The sequence below is a fragment of the Hippoglossus hippoglossus genome, chromosome 4 (assembly GCF_009819705.1).
Source record: "Hippoglossus hippoglossus isolate fHipHip1 chromosome 4, fHipHip1.pri, whole genome shotgun sequence".
NCBI lineage: Eukaryota > Metazoa > Chordata > Actinopteri > Pleuronectiformes > Pleuronectidae > Hippoglossus > Hippoglossus hippoglossus.
The window spans coordinates 11,175,703-11,203,468 of NC_047154.1; the positions used below are offsets into that span (position 1 = coordinate 11,175,703).

General features: G+C 44.2%; 1 protein-coding gene across 1 annotated transcript; it reads left to right on the forward strand.

Moving 5' to 3' along the window:
- On the forward strand, positions 1-27,717 carry zgc:92140 (uncharacterized protein LOC447854 homolog). The gene is made up of 6 exons (XM_034583326.1): positions 1-223; positions 14,750-14,879; positions 22,921-23,006; positions 24,987-25,054; positions 25,739-25,799; positions 27,558-27,717. Exons 2-6 carry the CDS (start codon positions 14,789-14,791, stop codon positions 27,603-27,605), a joined length of 354 nt encoding a protein of 117 aa, XP_034439217.1. The 5' UTR covers positions 1-223; positions 14,750-14,788; the 3' UTR covers positions 27,606-27,717.
- The last annotated feature ends 49 nt before the right edge of the window (positions 27,718-27,766 follow it).

Here is a 27,766-nt window from a genome sequence, read left to right on the forward strand (position 1 = left end):
TTCTGGATGTTTGGTCTGGGGCAGCACTCTTCGCCAAGATGGCTGCACGATCGCGGCAGCGCGCAGTAGTGGCGTCCTGGTGAAATGACGCACGCCGCGGTTTACGTTCACTCCTCCACGCTCGGAGCTCTCTCTCCATAACGCAGATCCCGCCCGACACACAGCCGGAAGACGGACCGGCTGTCCTCCCCTCCAGTGGACCGAGCGGAACCGGTTCATCTGAGTAAGTACCGAGCCCGAGTCACTCGTTCGCCGCGTCCCGGAGGTGGAGACCCCGCTCCGGCTCCCTTCTCTCTCTCTCCCAGCTCCTGTCTTTTGTTGTTGTTTCCTGACTGAGCCGTGATAACCCGGCGCTTCCCTTCCTGCAGCTCCGCCGCCGCCGCCGCAGCAGCAGGAGCGGCTACAACAGCCCGACGGCTCCTCCTGCTCCTGCTGCTGCTGGAGGTGGGGTGGGGGGGCTCGCTAACGCTGCTTTATCTCATCATTTCAACCACACCGGGCGCTCAAAGGACACAGACGTGTCTCATTGTGAGTGTGTGTGACTGTGCTCGGCTCATTTTCAAATAGTCTCCACATCCTGGTTGGCTGTGGCTCCCTGCCTGTCTGCCTGCCCGCCTGCCCGTCCCGCCGCTCCCTGTGTGCCCGCTCCTCGGAGGCCCTTTGGGGGGTTTTAATGGAGAAACTCTCAGAAGAAGGAAGAGAAACCTGGGGCCGGCTGAAGCTGTACAGACCGTTAACCTTTTGTGGAAATGAAACTCTGTGTACACACTCTCTGAGACCGTTTGCAGTCCCCCTCGCTGCCCACAACTCTGCCTCCCCCTGTGGGAAACAAAGCGCCCAGTGTGTCCCTGTAGCGCAGCTGGACACAGCTGTTGAGCCTTGGCTGCAGCTCCCAGCCCCAGGACCAGGACCAGGACCAGGACCCGGGGGGCTGCTGCTGCTGCTGCTGCACAGCCTCTGTATGTGCCCACAGATCCTCCAGCAGGATGGGAATAGCCACCACACATCACCAGTAGCCTTCTGGAGCATTAAAAAACTGCTTATTATCTTTTTATGTCTGCCTCAGAGGGAGGACACATGCCGCTACAGGGCTGGGCCACAAAGGCCAAAACATGTTATCAAGATAAAAGAAATTCATATCGGCCGTTATCGATAACTATCACAATGACTGTCAGATGTCAGAAGACTGGTTTTCCTTAGTGAAGGTGGAGGTTTTAAACTTCTTTATTCCAGAGAATGATTGTCCAGTCTACAACCGATTACCAGCAGACCCCCCCCCCCTGCTTGATATCGATCATTATAATGATAATGATAATGTCACATAATAATTTCTTTCAACCTAAAAGACAGATTTTTGCATCTGAGTGAAGGTTTCGGTTTTAAACTTCCTTATTTCAGAGAATGGCCAATCCTTCAGAAACAACAAAACATTTTACAAATCTGTTTGAGAATAAAGAAACTATACAGTAGTTTCCCCCCCCAAGTCTTTCAGTCTATTTAGATTACGCAAAAACTACTGGACAAGTTACCACAAAACTTGGTGGAAGTAATGGGTCAGGAATGAACCCATTAAAAGTTAGTTGGGATCCAGGAAATCATTTCATCACTTTCTTCATCATTGCAAGTTTTTGGGCATTTTCACAAATTTCCTCAGGAATAATATCGTGTGTTCATGGAACTTGGTGGAAAAACAAGTTAGATATATTTAGAGGACTGATTTCTAGGAGTGTGTGCAATTTGGTGCAGCTTGGATTGAATTGAAGGGGACTGTTGGGCCTTGGCGGCGGCATGCATTCTACTGAGTGCCATTTTGGTTGTTATTGTTTCAGCACGCAGCCCCTAGATGATGATTCTGCCGCTGGATAACATGAGGAAAGTCACCGCAGCCAGAACTAGACGTGAGATACAGGCTCATTTGCAGCTCAGCAGTTTAAACTCATCCTGTATCTCTTTCAATATCCTCCTTCCCCACTTCCTCAGACACTAGGGTACTTACTATATACCTTACTTAACGTGGATTTCCACATGCCACCCTATCTACCGCTGTGGGTTCATGCTGCCATATGGCCATTAGCTACTGTATATGTCCTCAAGTGATCAACACCAGGCCATTACATCCATTTGGCGGCTGTACGGCCCCCTGGTGTTAAGTAGGTTGTTGTGGCCAGTATTACAGTGCACAGCATCCTGTCACCAGCCGCTTCCATCAGGGTTTATATAGGTTACGATTCAGTACCAGCAATCCTGTGAGTGGATGTTGTGAGTCCCCCTCCCTGCTTGATTTATCTGTCTGTCTTCATCTCTCTGACTCTCCATCTGCCTCTCTCCCACCCTCCCACACTTGCTCATAGCAAATATGTGTGTGTGTGTGTGTGTGTGTGTGTGTGTGTGTGTGTGTGTGTGTGTGTGTGTGTGTGTGTGTGTGTGTGTGTGTGTGTGTGTGTGTGTGTGTGTGTGTGTGTGTGTGTGTGTGTGTGTGTGTGTGTGTGTGTGTGTGTGTGTGTGTGTGTGTTAGACCGCACGCTTATGAGTTGTTCCTCACATATGGCTCTTAGTTCCGGTAGCAAGCAGTCAAGACTGAAATGCAAAGAGTCTCACTCCTCCTCATTCGCTTCTCTTCCTGTCTGTCTCCCACTCCGAAGCAGGAGCATCTATTCTTAGTCCTCCTCCTCTTCCCCTCAATCACCATCACCATCATCCTCCCGCCCCATCCGTCCGGCCTGTCCACCTGTGGCCTCTCCACCTTGAGCTGATGAACGGGCGGTTCAGGTGATTGTCTAGCAGGCAGGGGGTTTGGGTCGTGATGCATTACCCGTGATGTCACCGTGTGAGGAGGTGGAGGGTTTCTATGGTTACCAGGATGTCTTGTCCGTCTCTTGTGCGTGGGCGTGGGAGGGAGTTCCCATCATGACAGCGTCTCACATCCAGGTTGGTTTTTTTCTGCGTGTGCTGAGTGTTCTCTTGATGGCAGAGCTCGGTGCTGTCAGGTGTGATGAGTCTGTATTGCGGTGCAGAAAGCACAAGGCCAGCACAACACGATCCCTCTGGGTTCCGTGTGTCTGTCAGTTTGACGGAGGGGCTCGCTGGCCGATCGGTTTCTTCCCCTCGCTGAATAATCAGGCAAAGCAGCAAATGATGCACCACAAAGCCTGAAAACTGTGCTTGTGTCGTGTGTGATATTTAGTTTGTGCACATTTTTGTTTGTGTTTGTATCAGTGGATCATGTCGCCTGTTTCTGCCCTTGCTCTTTCCTCACCTTCAGAGTCGGCAGGGGTCGGCCGAGCAGCCGACACGCACGCTGTGTGCGCTCGTGTCTGTCACATGATACAGCAGAGTCTCCCCGTGTCCCTGACTGTGTGTTTACACTGCAGTTTGTGTTCAGAGTCCGGTCAGGACGGAACGTGGAGACAGGGCCCAGTACTGATTTGGCTCGCCATTTAATTTTATTATCTTATCTGTGATTCTCACTTCTGTGCAGACTCTAAGTGCTGTGTGAATCTTTGCATGAATATTTCCCATCAGACAGAAGGCATCTGTTTCCCATCTCCCACCACAGATAACAGGGTCTCTGACAGGATCTCTGCAGGGCCCATTCATTCAGCAGGCAACCTTTGAATAAAAGTCCACTTATTTTATATGAAGACATGTGACAGTGGGAAAATCATGACCTTAATAAGTACTTCAGTCTTGGCATAAACGTAATGATGTTTGGGAATAGATCATTATTATATGTGCTATTTTGTATGTAACGTTTGTTCTTACCCGCTGCTTTTCTAAGTGGAATCAGACTTTTTCTGATCATAAAACATGACGTGTTCTTGCAGGAATTAAACCTGCACCTATAATGTGATACAATATATATAATATAATACATATTTTTAGACGATGGAATCAGCAGCTGTTTGGCATCTTTGTCTTTTAAATTAAAACAAACCATTTTTATACAAACAGTAAATATTCAACCAATTTATCAGATAATCTGCCGATCGTTTTAGTCATTTTGTTGTTTGCGAAAATCTCTGTTGTGCCAAAGTAATACATGTTGGACAAGCTTTTCTTTCGGTTGACACGTGAGCTCCTCTGTCAGCATCTAAAATATGCATTTATGATTTAAAAGATGAATATGAAGTGAAAAAGCATAGAAGAACTGCTATATATATATATGTGTCAGTCTTTCAAGCTGTTGAACTAAATTCATCACAGGACTAGAACAGCACTTAGAGAGCGCATACATCTGCCTAAGCTGATTGACCTTGTTTATCACCATATTGCATTTACATGTATTGACATCAGATACAAATACCCTTATCATAATTGTTTAAAAAAAACCTCCAAATAATGTTAAAGAAATCAAATCCAAATGTTAATGTCAGAAGGATCTGCTTCACCATCCAGGCTGACCAGTTTTCTGAGAGAAACCCTCTCAGGTGGTTTTGCCTACATTTGTCATGGTGATATGTGGTTAATAAAAGTTCAACCCTAATGCCTAGCATCATTACCGTCAGCTGATAATGAATTATAATAGCCTCACGTTGTGTGTCATTAGTCTCTCGGACAGCTGATTACAAACTGTTGAATGGTCCTCTGAGGGAAATGTTTCCTGGCTGTGGCACGTGTGTGTCGCTGTTCAGGATGAAAGACGAGGGGGAAAACACTGGTTTGCATCTGAAAGAACAGCATTGTGGGTAAATCACAGCAGCACCGTGGAGACATGAAACACGGGCTCAACTGTAGCTGGTCTGTGAAGAGCTGGGAACAGGACACACACACACGCAGACTCTCATCCGATCAGTTTGGCCATTTGTCCTGCAGCATGCTTGCTAGTTATGCACAAATTGATCATTATTTTTCTCCAGCTGTGATAGTTTCGTGACGCAGACAGAATTTGATGTGAAAACATAAACATGTTTAACATTGCGTGGCTGCTGTGTTGGAGTAGGTCCCGCTATATCAACCAGGTGCTGCTCACTGTTTGTAAATGTGGTGAACAAATAGTTACTCATTCATATTAAACTTTATAATAATAATCTGCATATCAGTCCCCTAAACATGCCTGATTGTTTTTTTTTTTTAGCAAGATCGATGAATTATTCTGAGAAATCAGTCAAAATGGTAAAAAGCAATTCAAAATGTTAAAGAAAGTGAAAAAATTCCTGGATCCGCACGAAATTGTAGTAGGTTCTTCCCTGACCAATAGCGCTTCTTTTCACCAAGTTTCGTGGTAATCTGCCCATTAGTTTTTGTGTCATCTTGCTCACAATCAAACAAACAAACCAACCAACAAGCAAACGAACAGGGGTGACAACAGATATAACAGATAGCAAATATCTGCAGACAAGTTTACACACACAAGTTTAAAAAGGTGTGTGTGTGTATGTGTACCAGCTTCAGGTCTATAGCTTGTTTTCGTGCCACTGGTTTGTTTGTGTGTTTCATGTCTGTGCAGGATGAAGTCATAATATCACTAAAGCATTTCTCCACATAATTACTTGCCCACTTTTCCTCTCTTTCTTCGGCCCCCGCTCCGCAGCCACCAGTCACCTCAGGCTCCGACCTGCCTTCACCTCAGTCACAACAGGGAGCTGCAGAACAGATTACTTTGTATGGGGGGGGAAGAAAACAGGCGTGACTACTTGCGTTTTTGCTCTTCCAGGGAATCCGTCTCGCTCGCGAGAAGTCGCTGATACGAACGCCAGTCGTTAATAGGCCTCAGAGGAGACATTTTATCCGGACGCCTCGTCTGTATTAGTGGAACAATCCATTTTTGTATGTTCTGGTTCTCCCTGCACCAAACTGAATCCCAATGCGGCTCAGATTTCAATTAGACTACCGTGCTGGCATCTGAGGTTAGACTACTAATGGCAATCTGAAATGTTTTTGCAATGCTCACCACTTTCTGCTTTGACTCCTTTGTTAATCTCTCCTGCTGTCTTCTCTGCAGACGTCTCACTTTCAGCTCAACTGTTTTTTATGGACCTGGAGAAACAGCGTAGGCCTCCTGCCAAAGTGTATGTTTGACACAACTTGTATGAAACCTGTTCTTGTTTCTCAGCACATGTCTTGGCTCTGTGCAGTGTGCCTCTCATTGTCAGTCAGATTGGCCACGGTTTCACCAAACAGAACAGTGGGGCACCTGTATTTACCCCAACCCCCCCCCCCCCCCCACTTGACCACTTCAGCCTTATTATGAGAAAGAGTCAGAAAGAGGAAACAGCAGACAGTGGGGGGGGGGGGGGGGAGATATAGAGTGGGGATGTACAGCAACGGCTCTCCACTCAGGAGAAGCCTTCTGCTGTCAGCCAGCCTGTGTGGGTTGGCACTGCTTCCCAGGCTTGTCAGACTGATGGAGTGCTTAAACTGGGACAAGAGGAGAGCTGCAGCATTTGCTGCGTGGTTAGAGCAAATACTACGGCGCGTTGGCCAAGGAGTTGTACTGAAGCCCTGCTGTGTCACTGGGAGAGGCAAAGACGCACTCCAACCCACTGCAGCTCACAGCACTGATTCCCCAGCCAAGTGTCGGGGGGAAGTTACTTCACATATGACATTTAGATTTTTGCTGTGCTGACAGCCAGCATAATAAGAAATGTGTTAGTCAGCAGGAAGTGTTTGCATTAGGGGTGTGTGATCAGCAGTGTAAGTAAGATGAAATAGATTTGTCTTATCGTTTTAATATCTCTGGGTCACTGATGGGCCCTTTTCCCAGATACAACGTCAACATGTCACAGTTGGAAAGGTGGTTGAATTTGGTTGTTTTGCAGTTTCAGGGTCCAAGTATTTTGCATGATGGCTCAGTGCCACAGTTGCAAATCATTGAGCAGGGCAGCAATTTGGCAATATTGTGATAAAGTACCTTGATGAAATGAACTATATCAACATGTGTAGTGAAATCCAACCTCTCACCTTCCCCCTCCCTCCCAGGGGAAAACATGTAGACCCCAATCTGCATGTTTTTGGGCCTGTGGGAAGAAGTACCGAGAGAAAACCCCCACAGACACAGGCAGGACATGCAAAGTCCACGTGGCTTTGAGGCGACAGTGTTGACCATTACACCACCGTGCCGCCCATGTATAAGGGCAACGACTACACGTTATAAACGAACCACGATAAAGCATTTGATCGATATCATTCAGTTCTATGATGCCCTCATTCCAAATTACAATGTCAGGTTGTGAATAAAGCAGGAAACCGATCAATGATCATAAACATTGCGCTTTTATGAAGTGTGTTACCAGATGGAAGCTTCTTTTGCTTTTCTCAGAAGCACTGACTCGCATACTCTGCATGACGGGATCAGCAGCAAGATTAATCTTTTTTTTTTGACAGACTCATCAATTGTAATGCATATAGGGAAATTGCAGAGAATTTTTTTTGACAGTCCGTTGATAAATAAAATACAAGATCATGATTTATTTTTTGCGGCAAATCCAAAAGAAATCAAGATGTCGTAAATATGTAAAAGTCTCCTGCTCATTGAAATGCAGTATTTTCTGCAGTGGGCTAGAACACTTGGTGAGAGCATGTGTGAGCATGTCGCTTAACCTTTGCAATGGTGTTCTGCAGTGATTTATAACAGAGGTAGGTCGCCTCGCCTCAGCTCAAAACTACCTTGTCTGTTATTATAAAGCAAATTGAATGAGTGTGACTGTAAAGCCTGTCATGCACTAAATTGATCATGAGATAAGATGTGTTAGGAAATGGCCGGCATACCATCTCAGCTGAGCATTTTTTTTCTCGGCGAGACCCTGCACTTGCTGACAGACTTAGTCACTGCAGATTAATGCAGAGCAGTGAAGACCAGCAGAGCAGCGCGATGAAGCAGAGGATGAATCTCTGCCGTGTCACAGGTGGGGAAACGCTGCGAGACCGGCCCCCGCAGCCCGGACTCTCCCTGAGGCACACCTGTTACAGTAGCCTTATTATAACAACTGATACACAAATAAGGAAATCAAATCCACACCAGAACATAACCTGCTACATGCCTCCCCGAAAAACCCTCCCTCCTATAGTCGTCTTCCTTCTCTCACTTTTGCTCAGCCAGTTTTTCAGGCTCTGCGGTCGCTTCTGCTGCCTCTGGCACAACCCTGTGTTTGAGGAACCCTCGCGCTGCACACTGCTCGGCCTGTCTCCACGCTGTGTGTTTATGCAAGCACGCACACTCACATCTCTCCCTGCGCGGTGCGTTTTTTTTTTTTTCAGTTGCTCCTTGGACAAACTGACTCGTAAAGGAGACTTATTCAGCAGGTCATGTCACACCTCCAGGTATGCAGGCATGGACAAGCCTCTGTGTTTGCCAAATCCTGTTCCTTTTTAAAGGGCTTGGGTACTTGCCATGTGTTATGGATGCCTCTTGGAGTGAGAGGTCTTTGTGCCCCTGAGGTTTATGCTATTATTTTTCATGTTTTTAAGATCGTTTATGGAGGGAAACATTGACGGGAGACTCACTGCTAAATGTGAAGCAAGTTGAGCAAGAGATGACGTAAGACTTGCTAGCTGACATCACAGTGTTATTTATATCTCTAAATTAGGCTACTACGTGGCTTTGGCGAATATGCCCCGAGATGAATGTTAAGCATCTGGAGCAAGTTGCATGGATTGTGAGGTGGTCGTGTGCCAGTCGGTATTAAGAACTCTTATCCCCTTCAGACATTAGCTGGTTCTCAGATCATGTTGGCTCAGCCTGTGTGCTTTGTGTGCTTTGTGTGTGTGTTTGACAGCAGGAGTGGAAGATAGTTGCTCGGTGCGAGGGTCTTGGCTGACTTGCCAGACTAAGCTTGTCCTATTGACACACTTTGTCTGCAGGGAGCTGGGAGCAGCACAGTCCAGCTTTCCTGTGGGTTAAACAAACACCAAGCAACGCCCCGCTGTGGTCTCGCATGTGGCACCGAGTGGCTCACTACTTACTCGGGCTGATTCCAGCTAACGTCTCCGATGCTAAAAGTGTCCGCACTGATCTCATTGTACAGTGGAACACATGCAAATGAACTTCGGCGCTTCCCAACATTTCTATGGTTTTAATAATTTGATATGAAGCGGTGTCTTCTTGGTGCATCGCTGAGTTGTTCAGTCACAAAGTAATGTTCCCCTCTGTGACTATTTCATTTGAAGATTGTCTTTTGAGGCCTTAGAGGTAAAAATGCAACTTCTTTTCTTTTATAACAAAAAACAACAAACCAAGATTTGAAAGCTGAACACAGTTTTTAGTTTCTTATTTTCTACTTCAGTAATCAATCATCTCGGGTCTCCTTGAGATTGTTAACTAGCCTTTTAGGGCATCTGTGAGGCAAACATTGCACATTCGAGACGACAAAATCCCAAACAAATCTGCACATGATTGGTCTTTGATTCAGATATGGTGCCAACATCAACAGCTCGCGTCCCTTATAAAAGCAAACCTCCCAAAGAAAGTCTCGGGTGAGGAATTCTGAGATTTCCTCAGAACTGTAAAGAGACTGTGTGCACTAATAAAAATAGACTGTTGCTGTGTCTGATTGTGACAAAGCCAGCCAGTTAGAACTCCTTGAATTTCAACACACAGCAGATTTCCATGTCCCTGCATCCTTTGCCCTGTCACAGGACACAGTTATTTATTCATAGGTATATTGTAGCTCATACATGTGTAGACCCCCAGTAATAGCAGCTTGGCTTACAGATTCACACAGTCTAGCATGATCCCTGCAAACAACAGCTTTGGGACGGCTGGGTCTATTTTTAGCATGCTCCTACTCACAATTTGATGTTTCAATACACGCAAATCAAAGCCCTTCAAACAGATGCTGCCCACACACTGGAGACCCTTTGGAAGTTAAAATCTATCAAGGCTGCTCCCTTTTCTCAATGCATTTGTTCCTTCAGTGGGTTTCAGAAGGGAGTCTCTCAGCTTCTGCTAATCTAATATTCACTTCAGAATTTACACTAATAGCCCAGAGTTAAAAGAGTTTTCACTGTTTCCGTCTCTGTGGCCTCTGTCTTTTTGGCTGTCTGCGCTTGTTCTCCCCTCTTTCCCTGTCTCAGTATCTCTCTCTGTGGCTTTTTTGTCTCCAGCTCACGGCACTTTGATACTCCTTGACAGGCAACACGCAGCCCCGCGGCACGGTTTCCGGGTATACACCTCATCTTCCCCGGCACAAAATCCTCATTTTTAGCGACCTGTCAAGAGACGGATTATGCTGGATGAGATTATTTTTTAAACTTCACTGCTAGTGTCTCTTTGAGACGATGTGACTGAAACTACATTGAGACCTTCATCCTGTGTGTGTGTGTGTGTGTGTGTGTGTGTGTGTGTGTGTGTGTGTGTGTGTGTGTGTGTGTGTGTGTGTGTGTGTGTGTGTGTGTGTGTGTGTGTGTGTGTGTGTGTGTGTGTGTGTGTGTGTGTGTGTGTGTGTGTGTGTGTGTGTGTGAATGTGTGTAAGTGAAATATAATTGAGTTGTTCCAGAGTGGTAGTCGCAGTAAGAGGTGTCCCAGGCTGCCTGCAGCAGACTGATAAGCTCCACCAGGTTTCTCAAACAGGCCACAGGTGAAACCACCGTGTGTGTTTTTGTGTGTGCATGTGCGTGCTTGTGTGCCTTGGTTCTGTCTCTCTAGGTGCAACCTCCGCTAACAATTTTAGGAATTCATGTGGAAGCTCAATTCTGGCTCCAGAGATGATTTTGCTTTACATTTATTGATTGATCAAAGAATAACCCAATAGTCCCCTCGATTCAATCAAGTTGCACCAAATTTCGCGGACTCATAGATATCAGTCCCCCTAAATGGGCCAAATGTTTGTCATCACAATTCATGCATTGTTACTGGGGAAATTTCCCAATGTTAAAAAAAAAGTGATTTAAAAGTTCCTGGAACTGCCCTCTGATCCGGATCCAGCCCGAACTTCAATGGGCTCTTTCTTGACACAGAAAAATCTGTTACGTAGATTTCACATTAAACAATCAAATCAACCAACCAACAAAGAAGTGGTCAGGGGTGAAGACGTAACTGTTATTGCAGTATGGAATGGGACAGTAAATTAATTTCACAAGATTGAATAGTAGCTCAAGTTTCAAATGAGAGTCTGAAGGGCGATATTATAATAATACCATGATGTCATGACATCTTGATTGGTTATTCTAAAGTCTCGGAACGTGTCACTAATGTTATTAGTTTCAAAAGGTCATGGGAGCTATACTATATGAGGTCATTTTCTGACATCATAATAACGCCATTCCTACCATATAATCATGAAGTATTTTTCTATTTATTTTAGCTCCAGGTTGTGTGTTCAATAGTCCTATTGAATGCTAAATTCATTTTGAACTTAACGCGATGTGATTTTCTGACTTGTGACTTCCTCCTGACGTCACCTGATGGGGAATATAAGCTTTAGATTGTCTCCCTACCTCTACTGTTGCTGAGATGTGTTGGAAAATGTGTTTTTCGGACCATGTATTTGTTGACCTTTGACCGTCAACACACCCTCAAGTTTGTTGACAATCTGTCCATGCACTGTTGAGTTATATTTTGCACACACACACACACACAGACACAGACAAATGAAAATACGGCTGTTCTGGCGTGCAGCGTGATAAAACATGACAGGCAGCCCTAACTCACCAAGTTAATTGCTGAGAACTGGGAACGTGTGCGTGACAGTGCTATAATGATGTCAGTCTGTGTGATCACCTGATTGTTTCTCACCCCTCTACATCTCTGTAGCAACTGTCTTCCAAAATATCAGCGATAACTCTTAATGCAATTGCTAATTAGCAATTAACGGCCAAATGACTGGAATTATCCTGGACTATCCAACCATAACCACATAAAATACGGTTGCATTGCCCGTACACACAGACGCGTAGTTGCACAGCCGCCACTCCCTGCACCCTGTACACCTGGTGCTTTGTGTTGTGTCCAGGGACATGGAGGCTGGTCGGCCGCAGCCCAAACACAGGAGTAAACACTGTGGACTTCAAACGCTCGCAGGAGGAGGGGCAGGCAGCGGCGCTCTTTTGAAGCTCGGCACTTGTCTGTCTTCCTTGCCTCTTTCCATCCCCACTGTTTTGCATCTTTTCCTTTTACCCCTATGTCCCCCTTCGTCTACTCCACCTGCTTCCCTCGCTGTCTTTGTTTTATCCGTCTCTTTCGTCATCAGTTTTTCTGCCTCTCCAGCCTTCTTCATCTGGCACTCGTCCTCCGCTCATGCACCAGATTATCCTTTTTGGAGATGGGGGAAGTCATTGGCTGCCTCTTTCTGTGTCTGTCTATTTTTTAAATTGGCAGCAGTCAGCTGGGCTCTGTCAGTGACAGCATATGGCATGTGTGAGTGACACGGAGACTGTCTATAGTGTAATGTGTGTGTGACAGTACGACCGCTTCGTCTTAGCTGTCCTGCTAGGTGGGAAGGTTTTACTTTTCTTTTCTGAATAATAATAATAATGACGTGTGAAATGTTCAGTATTTTATTCCTTCCCTCATGATGTGAAGCAACAGATGTTGGCTTTCAAGATGCTTCAACAAGGCCAACACATGGTTATATTTTAATATTTAAAATAGTTGTGGACAAAGGAATCAACAGCATTTTATTTTTTTTATATCAGAAATTCATGCAGTCACAAATTCTAATGGGAAAAGAGTTGCTTGTATAGAGCTCAACAGTGCGGTTCCGAGAGTAAATACTCAATTCATTCTAAGTAGAGCTTTTAATTATCAGCCATAATGTTATAACCCTCCCAGTTGGATTTACCACAAGCTATGAGATTGGGAAACAATGTTATATGATATCAACTGCATTTTGTGTTTTTATACGTGCAGGGAAGTACTACACCACCCACAATCCTCACATGTAACATGAAAATCATGTTGGCTATGCTCAGATTGGCTATGATCGGAAGTTGTTGGGAAGGGATAATTCGCAATGGTTTATGGGATGCATAGTTCCTTCTCACTTAAAATAACTATGTCACACTCCTTCACCTTTTATTCTGTTTTCCAACATTTGTTTGCTCCGAATCAAATGTTTAATGGTCACGATTCATCTCGTAGCTGCTCAGCCTGGTTCCAAACTTCTGAAGAATAAAGGGCAACTTAACCTTCAGAGCCAGAGCCGTTCTAACAGTGGGCTCTCACTGTTACACTCTATTGAATGCATTTAAGCATATTCATATTCATAATTCTGGTTTCACGGCCGGTGACTTTACTGCTTTGGCTCACTCTCATTCACCACATTTCCTGCCACAGCAGACAGCTGTTTTCAGCAACGCCACAAAAACCCATCTCAGTAAACTCTGCACTACCTGCTCAGAACACAGTTTAACATTTAGCAGCTAAAGAGATTAATATTAGTCGGAAGAGAGCAAAACAGATCAAAGAGTGCATGCTGGGCCGACAGTTCTCCAAATAAATGTCACCGTGCGTTGTGTCTGCTGGACGTCTAAATAAATAACCGTTTTCTCAGTTCTCCTCCACTTCAACTATATAAGGCGATAACATGTCAGAGTGGAGAGTTTACAGCTTTGTTTCATTCGCACCAGTTGCCATGAAATCAATTCGCAATGCTTTTTTCAATAATAAACACACAAAAACTGTTGTAGATCAGTGTGTGTATGTGTATTTATAATATAGTACATTATAGTGGCATGTGTCAGCAGAGATTCACACCCCAACAACAGTGAAACTCTTCTGTTTTGTTGCTGTGACAATGACCAAGATTTATAACAAATATCTGGCAACAAGCAGCCTTTGATATATGTCACAAATAACATGCACAAATCTGCTCCCTTCACTGGTTACCAGTGGCTGCCTGCATCTGTTTCAAAACATGAGTACTTGCGTACCGTGCTCTGAACGGCTCAAGTCCAGTCTACATCCAGGACATGGTCAAACGTTACACCCCAGCCCGTCCACGCCGCTCTGCATCTGCCAATCGGCTTGCTGCTCCCTCACTGCGCGCTAAACGCATCTTTTCCGACTACTTTTTCGATAAAAGAATAATAAATAAAAAGAAGTTGCACTTGTATGGCACTTACATGTAGCACTTTGTACTTACTTGATTCTTGTTGTTCTGGGTTTGTACCCTCATGGTTGAATGCACTTATTGTAAGTAGCTTTGGATAAAAGCGTCAGCTAAATGAGATGTAATATATACTGTTCTGTTTGTGTAGATGCTGTCAGCCGGCTATTGCAATATTTTGATGTTTAGAAATAAATACTTCAAATCAGGTCATGTTGTTTTTTTTACCCACTGAGCCGCCCTGCTGCTCCTGTTCTTCACGTACGATGACAGTGGTCAAGTTTAACCTTTTTAAAAGAACCTCAAAGTTCATGTAATAACCTGCAACATTTTCCTATGAATGCTCACTTCACTTTCTGTGTACCATGATGACTCGCGCTGTGTTTGTGGCTCTGAGCAGCAGGAGTGAGTGAGACACTTGTGTGAAGTGGAAAGAAATAATGTGTTGTAGGTTTCCTGCCTCGTAACTATATATACACGAAGGCCAGAATGTAGCTGAATGTATTTTTCGAAACAATAAGTGTTAAATTTAACACTGAAGTGTTTGCAGTGAGAAAACACTGCACAGTGTTTTACATCGACTGCTCCAGTTTGTTTAGAGTAAAGAGGACAGGGTTGGTTTGCGTCAGCGACTGTTGCTGAACAAACAGTGCAGAACTTTGAGGAACGATACCTATAAAGTACACTGTAAGAACAGAATAGCGGCGTGGTTCATTTTATTGTGTTTGTCGTGATTATAAAAGTTCTTCTCTCTGTCCTCGGCTCAGGTGAGAGTGCGATGAGGAGAGGCTTCAGAGTGTGAGGCCATGGGCTGCACCTCGGCCAAGCAGGTGTCGGCCGTGCCCAACGATGAGGAGGGACGCGGCAAGGCCTACAGCAATGGAGACCTCTTCACAGGTCTGTTCTCACACACACACACACACACACACACAGACAAACATACACACACAGGGACGTCAATAAAAGATTCACAGCTCCATTTCACTCAGTTAATTGCCCAGCGTTGATCCATTGCCCTGTCTGCCTTCACAATGTATTTTCTTCATTATAGCTCACTGTGTTTTAGTTCTCCTTTTCGAACAATAACTGTCACAAAGTAACACTGCAGTCAGTTTTATTATAGGGAGTGGAGAGTTGATGTAAGAGAGAGAGGAAGTAGCTGGTTAGTGAGGCTGCAGGGTTGTTACTCTCTCAGGTGTCTCCTTTACGTTCTACAAGTGAAATACATTTTTCTCCAAGATGGATTCTGTCATTTTAGGTAGTTCTTATCACACATTCTTATGGTAAGTTTAGTTTCAATTAGTTATTTGATGCTAGAAAAATGAATCTTTATATACAGTCTATGGATTTTACACATGAATTTTACCCTGTTTCCACATGCGATTCAGTAGTTTCAAACAAGTCAGAATATCTTGGCCTCTGTCGCTTTGATTTGAGCACATAAATGTGTCTCAGTATATGCAAGAGTAAATTGCATTTCTGGAGTACCCCTAGAAGAGTCTCGATTGTAGATGAAATAACAAGAAAGAAAAGAAGAAAGAAAAACATATTAAAGCTTGACAAAAACATAGTTTGATAGCTTTTCTGTAATTTTTGAATAGTTTTACCAGTTCAAGCCTCTAACTATTACTACTAAAAAAAAAAGGAACAACACTTCTGGACTCTGAAATCGAATATGCGAGCCACATAAGAGTGGGAACAAGTTGATTAGTCACTGGATTAACTGAACAGACAATCAATTGTTTGTCAATTCTCAATCAAAAATGCCAAGAATGCTCAAACTCTAGCTTCTTCACGTGGAGAATTTGCTACTTTTTTCAATTTTACATGCTTCTGAACAGAATATTTTAAAATCTTGGAAAAATAAATTTGTAAATTTGATGATGCCAGATTTGACTTTGGAATATTGTGTATAATTGGACCCATCCATTCATTTCAGGACGGGGTTGACCTGTGGACAGAGAACTGTGAATTTGAGCAAGACGTTATATGTGATGTAAATGACCAGAATCAATTCAAGGCAACGTAATAAACAGATTAATCGGCACCGACCGTTAGTTACAGTGCAGCTTTAATTATAGCAGCGGGCAGTTGTGCAGTGAGGGACGGGGCCGAAAGTGAACGCCTGAGTGAGAGAGAGATGATGGATGAGGGATTAACAGCGATTAAGAATTAGGAGCAACACTCTGGTATAACTGGTCACAGGCAGATGGATGTGGCAGATGACGATCCACAGGAGGTCCTCTCTCTCTCTCTCTCTTTTTCTCTCTCTCCATCATCCCTCCTTCCCTCTCACCCCTCTTCCCCCCTCTTCTTCACCATCTTGCCCTCTTTCTGTGACCTCTACTTGACTCGCTACTCTTTCTCTTCCCCTCGATTCTCCCTCCGACACGTCCCCGTCATCCTGCTCCCCCGCTACCCTCCCTGCTCTCAAGCCTCAGAACGAGGCAGGAGTCAGGAGGAGAGAGATGGGAGGAGGGGAGCGTGTTTCCTTGAGAGAGGAAGTGTGTTGACGCTGATTCTCTTCTCTTTTTCTCTCTCTCTCCTCAACTTCTCTGTCACGTTCGGATGGCCCCTTCCCTTCCCCTGCTCAAGGCCTCATTCTTCCCTTCCTCTTTCTCTCTCTCTCTATTTTGGGTCTCTACACCCTCGCCCCCCCTCTTCCTGCCTTCATCTCCCAGTGTCTCTTCTCTCCAGTCCTTTTCCTCTCTTCTCTTGCACATTAGGTCAGAACCTAATGTGCCCTTTCACCCCCCCTCCTCTTTTCGCCCTCTTTCTCCTCATCCTATCCCCCAGTCTTACTGTCAGTTTTGTAAATGGGGATCCAGAGTGGCGGTGGATGAGCTAGACTACTGTTTGAGTGTGTGTGTATATGTGTGTGTGTGTATGAGGAACTGGAAGACAAATGACCTGGATAGTCTGGATTAGAGTTATCCCAGGCCACAACCCCCAATAACACTGCCTTTCTTAACTCCCGTCTTCTTCTCTCTCTGATCTTCATCCACTCTTACGTTTTTTTCTTCCTCTTCCAGCCTTCTGACTCCAATCCACAGTGTTTCAGTCATCGTCACATACTGTGCAGTCATTCGTTCCCACTTAACTCGCTGCCCTTTCTAAACTCAGCTGAACTGGCTCACAACATCCGGTGTACTTTTCATGATCGAGGCAGAAAAGATTGGTTGGTTCTGGTCAGTCAGTCCGCCTACGCACATAAATGTACCCCCAGTAGACTTGGTCAGTGTGCGACCGAACAGTCAAATATGCATGTTTGTGTTTTCTGCGTATCAGTGTATTTAGTTGGACAGATATTCTTTTTGCTCTTGCTGATCCTCCAACAGATTGTCTGCCAGTCAGGCTGTCGTGTGTGTGTGTGTGTGTGTGTGTGTGTGTGTGTGTGTGTGTGTGTGTGTGTGTGTGTGTGTGTGTGTGTGTGTGTGTGTGTGTGTGTGTGTGTGTGTGTGTGTGTGTGTGTGTGTGTGTGTGTGTGTGTGTGTGTGTGTGTGTGTGTGTGTCCCAGATATTGTGGCTGCCTGCTCTGTCAGACTCCGGCCACTAACCCTAACCCCCCCTTTCTCCACCACCACCACCCCTCTCTCACACAATAACCGGAAAAGGCCGAGCTCCATTACACAAACACTGAAGGAAGAAGACGGAAAATAGCAACACACTCCATAACATTATGCTATTGATGTCGGCAATAATCACAGTCGGAGTGCTGAGTGTGTATACAACTGAGTTGTGTATACACGTTGGGGTGCATGGCACCCTAACATGTATACACAACACAGCAGGCTGCATATTTCAATGTTTGTTTTAGCAATTTTGCTTTTTGGGGGAGTTTAAGATTCCGTCTGTTGTTCTGACTGAACATGATGTCTCTCTTTCCCTGGGAAACTGTGAGAAAATAGCCTTAAATAAAGGCGACATGTTGACTAAGACACCTGTAAAAGGATTAATGGCTTTTATGTTTTTACTCTCAGGAAATAAAACAGGATTACTTCAAACTGATTGTTCCGTTTAGTTCCTCAAAGAAATGCTGACATTTCCTTGATGCTGAGCTTTGTTTTATCACATCACTGAATGGGCGCTTAGACCTTGCAAGTATTTTCGAATTCACGGTTGAGAAGTTGAAGAGAGCAGGTACATCCTTGAATGAAAGACACTTCCTCACTGCCTCTTTGTAGAACAAGAAGTCACAACAAATACAGCTTCTGAGTACAGTGTTTGTACCAAAACACACATACACGCACATACTTTGGCATAAACAGCACAGTGCACATTAATACAAGAACTGTGGCATGTTGCTGTGATCACAGAACATCAGATGAATCCGTCTCTGTGTCCGGGGCTTATAGGACTTGTTTCCCCACTCCACATAAACCAATATTTATTATGGGCTTTATCTTCCGCGGACAGTAAGAGAGGTCTCTTTACTGTTGGTGCAACAAAGTTCATGGAAAAGCTTGAGTCCTTAGATCTCTACCATTTCCACCATGACATGTGTTGCTTATTGAATCCATCACAAGTCCACAGATGGAACAGAGAGCCAGCATAGCGAATCCATGCAAACATTCTCCTCCATTCATGGCCTTGTCGTCATTACGAAGCAGACGTCAGCGGCACATAGACTGTGAACAGTTTAGTTTGGATTCTTCGTGGAGCCTCGCAAAACCTTCTTATTTCTGCAGATTTGTCCGCTGCACAGTCACGGTGGGAATCTCCTGTTCTTACTGTTCTCCCTCATCCCAAATATTTGCAGTTGGATTTGGATCTGGTGACGGAGGGTGCTGATGACTCATTGCCATGTTTATGAAAACATTCTGAGAATACTTTCCTTTTTTACACGGTGGATTATCATGGTGAAAGAAGCCATTAGAAGATGGTAAATTGTGGCCATAGAGAAATGCACGATATTGACAACAAGGTACTCAAGCGATGATTGACTTAGTGACCAAGAGCATATTTCACAATTAGCCGCCTGGGCTCTTGACACGAGGCACGTTGGATCCATAGATTCATTCTGTTCATGCAAAGATTCTGACTCTCCCATCTGTAGCCTCAGCAGAAACCCAGGTTCATGGGATCAGCCTCTGGTTTGTGTTCTTGGTCGACAGGAGTGAAACCTGAAGCGGTCTCTGCTTGAACCATCAACCTCGAGGTTCAATGTGTTGTTCATTCTGAGATGCGTCGCTTATCTGAGTTACCATAGCTTTTCTGTCACCTCCAGCCAGTCTGGTCCTTCTCCTCTGTCCTGTCTCATCAACAAGGTGTAGCCCCCCACACCTCGAATATTTCTGAGTAAAAGCTCCGGAGGACTGTTGTGTTGTGAGTGGATTTTCTTTGTTATACATGATAGTAAATTTAATTATTTTCAATTTTGGTCTGTTGCTTAAATAAAAACACATTTGAAGATGGTTGTGGAAAAATAGAAACAGGCATTGTCACTGCATTCTGACAGTTTACAGACGAAATAATAATTGAAAGAATACAAATCATTAGTTGTTGCCCAAGAAACCACAAAATGTGTGAATTATTTTGTAACATTAGACTAATGAGATGAATGTCACTACTTGGAGTTTGAGGGTTGATTTATATGTACATAATACATATGATTTAATATAATGTTTCCTTGGGAATGTATCTGATATAAAAGTGTTAATATTTGATCAGTAACTGCCGAGAAAGCCAGATGCTCTGTGTCTGATGGTTTTATTGGGTGACATACATCAGTTGGTTGTGGTCTGGTGTTTTCAGTGGGTCCATGATGAACTCACAGGAAGTCGACATCAATTTGAAACGGCTCAGTATCAGTATTTTCTCATTTGCTTCAGTAACAGACCGGATATTTCAGAAATTGCAATTTTGTCCCTTTATAGTTTTTCATCATTTTATTTCCACCAGTGAAAGGACATTCATTTCTGTTCGGAATAATATGCACAGTATTTACATTTTTCTTTTTTCCGATTTTTGCTTGGTGTGTGTGAGTTAGTGTTGACATTTGGTGTTCAGGTGTAAATGTCATGGCCAGGCTGGTGATGGCCTGGAGCCCGAGTGGCTGAGAGGGGAGGACACAGCAGGAAGGACAGAGTGACATAGCCACAGGACAGCCAGGCCGGCAGGAGCTGTGGGAGCGCACGCACGCACACACACACAAACACAAAGAAGGCTATGTAAATATGACTCACACCTATAAAAACACGGTACTTGCATAAAATGACTTACGTTCTGATTCAAAGACGCAGCTTTATCTGAAATAGAAAAACATCCGTGCACAGTGACTGACGGCACCTTAAGGTCAGTGCAGAGCTCTGGTCTCTAATCAGAGATGAGAAAGATGTCCACATCACAAAATCATGGCTTCTTAAAATACTTCTTCCCTCTCATCCTTCCTCTCTTTCTCTCTCTCCCTCCCAAAGCGATCCCAGTCGGTGTGACGAAACACCCTTGTCATTTCCTGTGACAATTACTGCCGCACACACACACACACACTACACACACAGCATGACCAGTTTTTGCTCCTATCTAAATTGAAGCGAGGTCTGTGATGTGATGAGTCTTGATCGGTGGAAGCTGGGTCACTTTGATCTGTCTATACTTGTCGCATTAAGCTAAGTGACGATCCTGTACCAGCAGCAGAACGTTCAGTCGGGCTGCAGCTCACCCAGGTTATAAAATTTAAAAGACATCTTTTTTTCTCAGATGTTGCTTGGAAATGTCCATTTAGATTTATTTGCAGTGCCCGTAGCAGTGGCTAACTTTACCAGATCCCATCCATTCGCATCCAGGATTCCGCCTAAAGCTGCAGATTGAGTAGCTTGAAATCCATGTGGATTGCCCCTGTGTCATGCAGAAGAGCAAAGGAAATGGCTCTTAATTCTGTCTCCTGCTGTAGCACCACATGTGCTGCATGTTTACCGAGCAAATCTAAGCTTGGGGAGCCTTATGAAACTGTGTGCTTTACCGCGTGCATGTGTGTCGGCATGTTCAGACAGGAGCTGCTTCGCTCCGACGCCTTTACATTCCTGAGACAAACGGTTCTAGAGTCCCTTCTTGTGTCTCTCAAATTATTACCAATCAGCAGCGTTTATCTGACAGTGAAGCCGTTATTAGGCTGAGCAGTGATGCACATGTCAGATGTCGAAACGCACATGATCGCTCCGATGCAAACAGACACAGGTGATCTCGGTGCTGGGTGGATTGCGTGCAAGGTAGCAGAGGGAGGGGTGAACACATGACAGACGTACTGTATGGATAGACAGACAGATGGCTGATAACATGAGGGCAAAATACAAAGTGTGCAGCAGATAAGGCCTGGAGTTGGGCGTTCATATGTGTTTGTCTGTGTATCAGCGTATCGGCTGCTACTTTATCAGTTACACGTACAACAGTCAGGGAGTTAGATGAAGTGCCAGTGACATTGTATTGTTCTGCTCAAGGTGAGGTGGGGTTTGCTCTGAAAGCTGCTCACGTAGGGTTATTAGAAATGATCTGATTTGTTGTGATGCCTCGGATTGAGCATGACTGGGGATTCCTCTTCATGTGTCGGGTCTTTCTAGGTTTTTTCTCCTTACGCTGTTTGTGTTGGCAAAAATTTGAATAAAGCTGTAATATATGACCTCATCCATGAACATGATTTGCGTCTGAGTCGCATGAGGTAGATTTTCATCGGCAATGGAGGCAAAGACAAAAACTCTCATGATCCCACGTGATTCCCACGAGCACATTTACTAAATAGTTATAAAGGAAATGATGAATGCAGAAATAATTAACCAAATACATAAATAAATGCAAAATGAAATAGTTTGGAATGAAATAGGCTATTTCTGTATCGCTACATCTATTTATTTATTTTTACAATAATTAATTTATGTATTTGACATATATTCATATACATTTATTTCTGTATTTCTACATGTATTTATTTATTCATTTCTACATTTATTTATTTCCTTATCTCTGTGTCTATATGTGAATAAGGAAATGCAGCCTTTTTTATTGCAAATTTTTATTTAACATGTCATTTACAATAATACAGATATTTCTATTTGCACTGGATGACAGGACCTATTGTCTATATCCCTGTGCCTTTTAGACGGACTATGACAAATGTAACATTTTCTAAGCATCTTTTTCTGATTATCTTTTTTGTTTTGTCCTTAACATTTGTTCTTTGGTGAGCTGATTGATTGGTTGTAGTTCTGATTATATATCGCTGCTTACCTTAGCCATTAGTTAAATTATAAAGGGTTTAATCAGTATTTAAATATGAGTAACCTCGAATTAGTGAGAGGTTTTATTTAGCCTGAATTTTTATCTTCAGCAGTGATTCCCAACGCACAGCTCTGGGCGGGGTGATGGTGCCGCGCAGTCTGGTGGAAGTGTTACCAGTCTCGCCGCCGCTGAGCTTGTCGTAACTGTCTAAGCTGTCCATGTAGCCGAGGAGCTGTTCAACTGATCTTTAATCCCCTTCAGCTTTCTCCCTCTTATCTTTCCCCCCTTTTCCCTTCTCCGGCTCCACTTGTTTGTCGTGTCCATGCAACATGTGCGCTTTCCTCTTGCCAGCTCTCTGCTGTCGCTCTCTCCTTTCGCAGATGAGCTGCTGAATGTAAAATGGAAAGGAAATGATACCTCAATACCTCAGCCACCATATCCACTTTCTAAAACACTGCGTCAGGTCTTGGGTATCGGATTACCTTGGACAAATTATAAATTGAATCGATGGAATCACTGGTCTTGATATAATGCAGTGAGCAGAGGAGAAGAAGAGAGGATTATGACATGGTTTAGTTATCTCAGCCTTTCACATCATATTGATCAGGATGCATGAAGAGAGTCTGGTCAGTGTCTCCTCTCTGTGAGACGCCTCATAGATACATGTCGCTCATTTCCCTCCTTCTCTGCCCCTTCTTTAATCATACCCCTCTTTCTCTCTCCTCAGATGAATACAAGATGAAAGGAGTGGAGGAGGTGAAGTACATGAGGGGAGAGGAAAACCGAGTGAATGCACGCAACCAGGAGAACCTGGTGAGACACACACGGACACGGACACACACACACACACACACACACACACACACACACACACACACACACACACACACACACACACACACACACACACACACACACACACACACACACACACACACACACACACACTGACAACCTGTCATTCACATCCAGACGCAGACCTTTTTTCTGACAGTTCATCAAGTCAAGCGAACAGGCTCGTGTCTGTGTCCAAAGGCCTCTTCCGTCAGCCTCGCCAGCCTCCACACACACTTATCGTCTCTTGCACAAGCGCAAATGCACACAAACACACAAGGAGTTGCCTCGCACGCAGGTAGAGACGACATGTTGGCGTGTGTGGAATGTGTGGGCTGATCGCTCGGTTGACCCCATCCTGCGAAAGCCTTCTGAATGGAGTGACAGTGGTGAGGTCATTTTGTGAGAACAACTTTGCAAATAACACGGCTGTTCAATCCTCCTGGCGAAATAACGTGAATAATTAAAGGGCTCAGGCCCATTCACCCTCCAAACCAAATGAAGTGACTGAAAGGTGTGGTGGTGTGAAGTGAGAGCTGGGTTGTTTGCTCAGTAAATCAGGTCTTTCAGCCTGGCCTCCTGGCGAAGTAGTGAAACAATAACCAGAGTACCTTTTTAGATCTTGATTAAGAAACAGAAGCAGTGCCACACAGCCACAACTTATATTACTAGAGCTCAGAAAACAGCCTCCTATCAAATACACAGCTTGACTTGGGTTATTAGCGTAGATGTCACAACAGAGTTTTCTGTCATCTGTTGTTGAAATGGTTGTTGCCTCGAGCGAGCGGGAGGGTTTGACGACTTCTAACACGCGACAAACGCAAAAATAAAAGAAAACAAATATCTCCCAGTGAAATCGCGGTGTCACACACGTAGAAGACACTGACGAAGATGTCAAGAGAGTTTCTGGTGATTAAAGCCGATACTGGTGTCTGTGTGTCGCCAAGAACATCACCTGATCTCTGCAGTGGAGTTAATGCGTCACTTCCTGCCTCTGCCTGCTGCACCCAGCTGCTCCACCTCTCGCCTGAATAAAACCTAGCCTAACCTTAAAGCCAACTTTCCAGATTTTACCCGCAGGCCCATGTGGTCAGACCAGAATGTGTTTCTTCACACTTGACTCTACTGTAGGTGTTTTCTTTCAAACAGGAACTCCTGCTCAGTGGCTGGTGAAAGATGCCGGTGACAGTATTTGCCGATTGATCGCTGCAAATGTTTTATTGTGGCAGGAAACAACACAAAGCCGGCAGCAGCTGTCACTTTACTTCCAAAAACAAAGTTCAAATGAATTGGACATGCCACGGTATTTGTTTTTCGAATAGAGCTAATTGTTTTCCGTTTGTCTTTGGTACCTCCTCCGCTGCCTCGCTTGGGTGGAGAGCTAACAGGGGAGCCCACAGATCGCATGGTACAAAGTGGACAAACAGCCTTACCTATCTTTGCTACTCTGCTGCTACGGTGAAGAACCCACAATACGTCCACAAGCTGCTTCTCAGACGCTTTGGTGCCATGATTGTTCGCTCAGGGCGGCTCTGCTCGCTAGCGTCCTCCATTTTCATAACAAAACAACGAAATTTACTGACAGCTCAAGAAAGATCGGCTACTTCAGACGGTCTGATGCGCTTCTTGACTGTATATTTTGAAATAGAACGAGTCATTAGAGTTCCAATATAAACTTTTTCCCCCACGATCGAATGGATGCTGGAGTTTTGAATAAAAAGTGACAGCCCTACAGCAACATAACATGGAAAGTGTGCAAGGTGACCAACCTTCATGTTTTATTAGACCTGAATACATTATATCTGTGTCTCGTGGCTGCAGTGCAGTGCCAGCTGGGCGAGGAGGTAATTTGATAATGCAGGCTCGAACGTGGCGCTCGGTGGTGTGGCTGTTCGCTGATATGAGCTGTTTGTTTTTTAACTGCTTTATCAGCTGATAATGGAAACTTGTGTGTTTCAGGAGAAGAGTAATGTACAGTACAGGGGCAAGCAGCAGAAGGAGCTCACTGGAGCAAACATCAAGTCGAAGTAAGTGGCCCTCAGCGGCCTGCACACTGTCACTGTCTGGAGGAAATGTATGCAAAATATCTGATCTATGGAGGATTCTGACGACTTAAGCTGCCCCGTGGTGCTCACAGAGTGGAGAAATTATATTTAAAATAAACCAACAGCAACATGCATGGTGGTTCTATTTCTATCTTCCAATAAGAAATCTGTGGCTGACCTGATCTTCTTAACTTGAATGTCTATAATGTTTTTATGTCCATTAAGATGCAACTTAAAATCAGTTAATATTACGTGTGAACTAAATGATATTTTGTTTTACTGTCTCTTGGCCTGATAAATCACCAGTTTTGCAGAATGGACCCCACTGCACATATGAATACAGTATATACTATATATATGTATGTGCTTGGTAGCTGGTGGGTGCTCAGTATTTAACCTCTGGATGAAGGATTGGGTTAATTCTTTATAAAATAATCATTTAAATTCCTCCTCAGCCTCACAGCCATGGATTTCTCACACTGCAGGCAGGATTGTGTGTACGTGTGTGTTTGCGCTGTGTGTGTGGGGGGTGTAATGGAAAATTCTCATGATGTATTTCTTGCCTCCCTTCTCCTCCTCCTCCTCCTCCTCTTCTCCAACATCCAACTTCCTCTCTCAACCTCCCCGTCGCCTCTCTCTGTCTCTCTTTCTCTCTTTCGCTCTCAGTATTCACACGTCAGAGAGCCAGCAGGAATTCTTCAGGATGCTGGATGAGAAGATTGAGAAGGTGAACAGTGTGTGTGGGGGGTTGTCTATAATATGAGTGTTTTCATGCACTTAAGGCTTTTTTTTGGGGGGGTCGGAGCATTTAAACGAAACAGCTGGGTCTTAAGATTTAAAGAGACAGGCTGTACAACAACAACAACATCCTCGAGTCTGCATTGTCACTCTGCTTTTGATCTCAACACTTTGCCCTACATGTGTGAGGGAGGGGGAGGAGGGGGGGGTCGCTGAACTTAATCCTGTTTGTCAGCCAGTTGAATTACTCATTACAATGAGTAAAGGCCGGTTTCAGCTTTTGGATCTGTACATATCTATGATCCATGTAATCTTTCAGTGCTGCCTTTAAAATGGCCTGTGTTGTAAGTGCAGTGGGGGGGAGACAATCCAGTTCCCTTTACTTGAGTGAATGCAGAAATATCTACATTATACAATATCTAGTCTAGTAAAAAAAGTCCTGCATCCAAAATCTGACTTAAACCTGCTACAAGAAGCTGTTAACTGGTTATGAATTGGTCTCATTTTAATATCGCTGCCTCTTTATGACCCACAACAGCCAAAGAGACAATCAGGGAGAAAATTGTCTTTTTGATGAGTGTATGAACGATACTAAAACAAAATTACAATTCTTCTCATAATATACAGCAACAAAAAGATACATTACCTCATCGCTCTGCATCGTGCACACAGCTGTGTGTCTTTTTTTCACTCCTTCCAAAACAAAAGCAGACGCCGGCCAGACCGAGGTTTTAACGTCAGGAGGCCATGGAAACACTACCGCTTTTGTCCACAGTGGCGCTAAAAGCAACATAAATGAAAAGTGCCTTGTAGGAGCTTTAAAGGTTCAGTGTGTAGAATTTAGGGACATCTAGTTGTGAAGTTGCATGTTGCAGCTGAAAACCTCTCACGTCACCTTCCTCTTCCAAACATGAAAGAGAACCTTCAGTTGTCATAAAAACTCAAAAGGTTTAGTTTTTACTGTAAAAAAAAACATGGCGGCCTCCATAGAGGGGACCTGCTCCAGATGTAAATATAAAGTATTCAAATATGTGGCATCTATTGCAGTTCTGTCCGTCCGGGACGGAGACCAAAAACGGATGGACACAAACATGACTATTTGACATCTACTTTATAAGGTCATACAAAGTATGTGCAGGTTGTGTTTGCAGCTCTGCCCAAAATGTGGCCAACACAGGTTCAATTAAAAGTACTTTAACCTAAAATCATCAGTAAAAGATACATTTAACTGTCTAATACATTTATATAAATGAAATGTGCAATGTTTTCATAAAAATGTAGCGAAATTTGAAAGGGATATTAAAAGGAAATATGTCAGTTAAGTTCCTCGGGATACTTAGGCTCCCTTATTTGCGCTCTCCACCACTGGTTTTTATTGCGTCGCCGTTACAGCCAGCATTATAAAACCGTATTTGTAGAGCGTAGAGTTTGACAGGCTGTTAGATGAGCTCTGGACAGGGGAGGAAAACAGTGGAGTTAACTCCTCATCATGACTAAAGAAACAAAACAACATAACTGCCCACCTGTCAGCACTTAGCTGCCTCATCCAGTGTTTTCTGTGCCAGTTCCTGCAAATAGACACAGGTTTGTTTAAACGTGATGGGAGTAACAGGTGCACGGGGGGGTTGTCTACAGTTCAGAGAGTCATTTAAAGTAGGTTATTACTGAACATACTTAACTGGAACAAATTGGATTTTAAAAACGAATTATGCACATCTCATATTCTCTCTTCTTCCTCTCTCTGCAGGGGCAAGACTACTGTTCGGAGGAGGAGGAGGAGGAAGATGGGACATAGCACAGAGGCCCCCAGAATTCACCCCCACAGAGAGCCACACTGTGTGTATGTGAGTGAGAGAGAGCGTGTGTGTATAAATGCATATGTGTGTCCATGAGAGTAAGAGAGATTTGAATCCGTGTTTTACCAGTAGGATTGATTGTGTGATGGTTTGAAGATAT

Bases quoted from the DNA above. Each gene is read 5' to 3' on its own strand.
- zgc:92140 (XM_034583326.1), top strand. From the start codon at position 14,789: ATGGGCTGCACCTCGGCCAAGCAGGTGTCGGCCGTGCCCAACGATGAG. The intron at 23,007-24,986 runs GTGAGACACACA...TGTGTGTTTCAG, and splicing joins CACGCAACCAGGAGAACCTG to GAGAAGAGTAATGTACAGTA. The intron at 25,055-25,738 runs GTAAGTGGCCCT...TTTCGCTCTCAG, and splicing joins GGAGCAAACATCAAGTCGAA to TATTCACACGTCAGAGAGCC.